The following is a 3,720-nucleotide window of genomic DNA, read 5'->3' as shown; positions in this document are numbered from 1 at the left end:
GGGGGCAGGTGTTTATATAGAGGGAAAAAATGTTTTTAATTATTTTTTTTTTGTATATAAATAGACATTTTTGGGATTAGGAAAGTATAAGTTTTCAGTTTCCTTTACAACGATACCATTTTTTTTAAATCGGTTTGTATTTTTTTGGTTTAAAATATTTTTTTTTTATAAAAAAAGGTATTTTTTGCTTTTAAGTGTCGTTTGTCAAATTTTTATATACGAAGTATTCAAGTATGCACACAGAAGAAAGGGTATTTAATCGACTTTACAACGATAAAAACAAGGTATTTTTTCATTTTAAGTGTTTTTTCTCAAATTTTTATATACGAAGTATACAAGTCCGCATATCAGAAGAAAAAAGGTTTGATTGCGTTTTCAACGATATTAACTTTTTAAAAACCGACTAGTAATTTTTTTGTTTAAAATATTTTTATAAAAAATAAGGTATTTTTCTTTTTAAATGTTTTTTTTTACATACAAAGTATCAAATATGCATATCAGAAGAAAGGGGTTTAATCATGTTTACAAAGATACCAACTTTTTGTTCAGTTCAAAATTGTTTGAAATATAATGTTTTAAATTTTTCGAAGATGGGAACTTTGACCGCTTATAGCACCTGTAATATAAGTTTGTACAAAAAAAGTGATAAACAATTTAAATAAGGATAAAAGGCGGACTACGTCTATATTTTTAGTTTTTTAGTAATTTACATATAATAACAAAAAATAATATTTTACCAAAGGTCCTATTTCGAACTTCAAAGGCCCATATCTCGATTTCGGAGGCTAACTTCGAAAAACGGAGAAATTACTTTTTTACCTAAGGCTCAATCTCTTAAAAAAATTTGCTTTTGTCCAATACCCAGCGGAGTGCTGTACAGTGTAATGATTCCAGTATCTTCATTTATGTATGTTGTAACTATCAATATCTTATAAAGAGAAGTGTAAAATTTTTGTATCTAAAACTAATAAAGTTAGAAGGACGAAATTCGAGGATGTGGTAGTTTACATATTAGTCCTTGAATATATTTTTTCCAAAAATAAATATTGAAAATTTCCAAGGATATTTAATGATAAAGTTTTCAAATGACATTTTCAACACTTATTCGTCCTGGTGCAACAAAAAATTAATTTTTTTAAATTCTACAGAATTTTTCCTTTTAACTGATGGTATATTGTATTATATTATATTATTATATATAGTATATTAACTATGGGTATATTGTTACTCTACAGTGCATCAAATCTTTTAAATAATTTTTTTATTTAATCATATCCTAGAAATTTCAAAGTCTTTAAAAAAAAAATCCTGATGTCAGAGCGAAAAATTAAAAACGCAGTTATACTATATTTGGCTCCTAGTTTAGTGAATATATTGATTTTTTCTTGTGTTTTAAAAATTTTTGGTTTTTGTCGCACGGAGTTATAATAACGAGAAACCAGAAATCAGTTTTTATATGTGTGAAATGTGTGTGATATGTTTGAAATGGAAATTCTGAATTGTAATTTTCTTAATTTGAATTTAACTTTTTGCATTTAAAATGGAAATTCTGAATTAGAATTTTGCAACTTTTTGATTTTGAAATGGAAATTCTGAATTTGAATGTAATTTTCTGAATTTTAATTTTTCGAATTAAAAATGGAAGTTCTGAATATGAATTGTAACTTTTGAACTAAAACTGAAATCGCCGTTGTGGCAAAAATGAAATTTGGTAACCCTGAACTCCAGGCATCGAGATTTATGCCTAAAAATCTTAAAATCGTTATTAAAACAACAGATTTGTAAAATAACAGCTAGAGAAAATAGCGCCTATCAAGGCAATGCCTTCAGTTGGTCGACGGGCGGTTTTCAAAAACAACGACGGTATGTAAAAATAACTAGAGAGCAACAAATTGTAGTGAATCAAAGAAACGCAGCGAAGTTGCATCCGTAAAATGGATTTAAACTTGGTACATCTTTAATTTGAAGGAATCCAGAGCAAGCTACGCTGTGTAGCTGCAAACGGGCCATTTGCCGTACATTTATTTTAAAACCAAGGCCCCATAAACAATATCATCTTAACAGAAACAACTTAATCTTATTCTCTTTTTTGGTCATCACCCGTTCGTATAATAAAATGCAAGTGTGAAGGATCTAATTTTTTTTTATTTTTTATTTTGCAAGGTTCTGCAATTCACTTCAGAGTGAATTTCAATAAAATTCGCTTTGAACTCAAATTGGCAGGGATTGAAATTCACTCGGAAGTGAATTGCAGAACCTGCCTGTTTAGCTTGTATGTATTTACTTGGCTTATATTATGTAATTGACTATACTTTTATATAAAATTAAAAAAGTTAAATATAGACAAATATTTTTACAACCTCGTTTATACTTCGTGGCTCTATTTCATCGAACACCACTGTATAAATCTTTTCGTTGACCCAGCTTGGCTGTTTTACCGATTTTTTCCACAGCCATAATTTCGAAGAAAACTTTTATGTAAATGTTTCAAATCTATTTCTATTAGTTTAAATTGGCTATGTGCAAAATTTTAGCCAGATCGATCAAAGCGAAAGAACATAACCCGATATCAAATCTACATTTAATTTTTAATTAATTTATATAATTATACAGATACCTAAACTCACCTTAAAGTTTTTCTCTTTATTTCAGCTCGAATATGTTCCTGGTTTCTCTAAAAAAATCGGAGACACTTCATTAGTGGTCAAAAATGTTTGTGCGGATGTGTTTGGAAAGACAGTATTCTTCTTTAAGACACAGGTTTTCATGTAAGTAATTACTCGACCAAAGACCCCTGCAGATAAAATAAATTAAAAGTTTCTTCCAGTGGCCGCTTTTCTCCCGAAAATCTTAGCAAAGTTGTGAATCAGACTCGCAATGCTGCACTCGAATACTATATTCAGTTCCATAAAAATGTTGATACTTATTCAAAACTGAAATGATTTTAAGTACAAATACAAAATACTACATAAAGGCGATCATTTCCACAAATTCAATCCAATTCAACAGAACACCTCCACTAAGACCAATGCCAATCACCCAACAGCAAAAACGATTGCACGGCACATCAAATAATGACATCAAAATATGTTTAAGTGCTTGTAAAAAAAACTTTTTATCTCACCATGAATATGTTGAGGTGGACCTTACTAATTGTTTGGTGACTACTGTACTAAATCCATCTCGCATTTAAGATCTTATTCTAATTTGATATATTCCATTAAACTTTTTTGTTTTGCAAAAACAAAAGTAGTTGTTGAAATATAATTCTATTGACAGCAATTTTTTTAAATGTATACTCGGCAGACACATTAAAAGGTAATATACATATTAGGATGGTCCAAAATAAGTCGGCATTTTAATGCTTTCCCCTCCTAGTATTGTTCTATGTCGAAAAAAATATACCCCTATTTTTTTATTTTGAAATTAAAAAATATTTAGGGAGTCGCTCAAATCGCTTAAAGTTTTCCATGTATTTTATATGGAAAACAACTTTTCGTAGAAATGGTATGGAATTCTTGAAAATTAATATTTTTCGATCGGAGAACTCTGGTTTTCTTCAACGGACTTTCAATAACAATACCCAATTGTTTAACCAGTTTTTAAAGCTAAAGATTTTTTATTTATCCCCTATTGCATTTACTAGGGGTTTTGGCGGACTTATAAAATATAGTTACTATGAAAAAATAAAATAATTGGGTATCATTATCGGGAATCTCC

The 3,720-nt window shown here is 28.9% G+C and overlaps 1 protein-coding gene across 4 annotated transcripts in view; it reads left to right on the top strand.

Annotated features, from left to right (window-relative positions):
• Positions 1 to 3,462, top strand: part of LOC118749572 — a 220,739-nt gene extending 217,277 nt beyond the window's left edge. For all 4 annotated transcript variants that reach the window (XM_036484376.1, XM_036484375.1, XM_036484374.1 and 1 more), the window contains 2 exons: positions 2,653 to 2,768; positions 2,828 to 3,462. In XM_036484376.1, the coding sequence (XP_036340269.1) occupies positions 2,653 to 2,768; positions 2,828 to 2,942 (231 nt within the window). In that variant the 3' untranslated portion in view covers positions 2,943 to 3,462. The remainder of the gene's footprint in view (positions 1 to 2,652; positions 2,769 to 2,827) is intronic.
• The last annotated feature ends 258 nt before the right edge of the window (positions 3,463 to 3,720 follow it).

This window comes from Rhagoletis pomonella, unplaced genomic scaffold (assembly GCF_013731165.1).
Source record: "Rhagoletis pomonella isolate Grant_MI unplaced genomic scaffold, Rhpom_1.0 Rhpom_scaffold_00020, whole genome shotgun sequence".
Classification (NCBI taxonomy): domain Eukaryota; kingdom Metazoa; phylum Arthropoda; class Insecta; order Diptera; family Tephritidae; genus Rhagoletis; species Rhagoletis pomonella.
The sequence above is the reverse complement of the archived record's forward strand: the minus strand, read 5'-3'. Positions and strand labels throughout refer to the sequence as shown.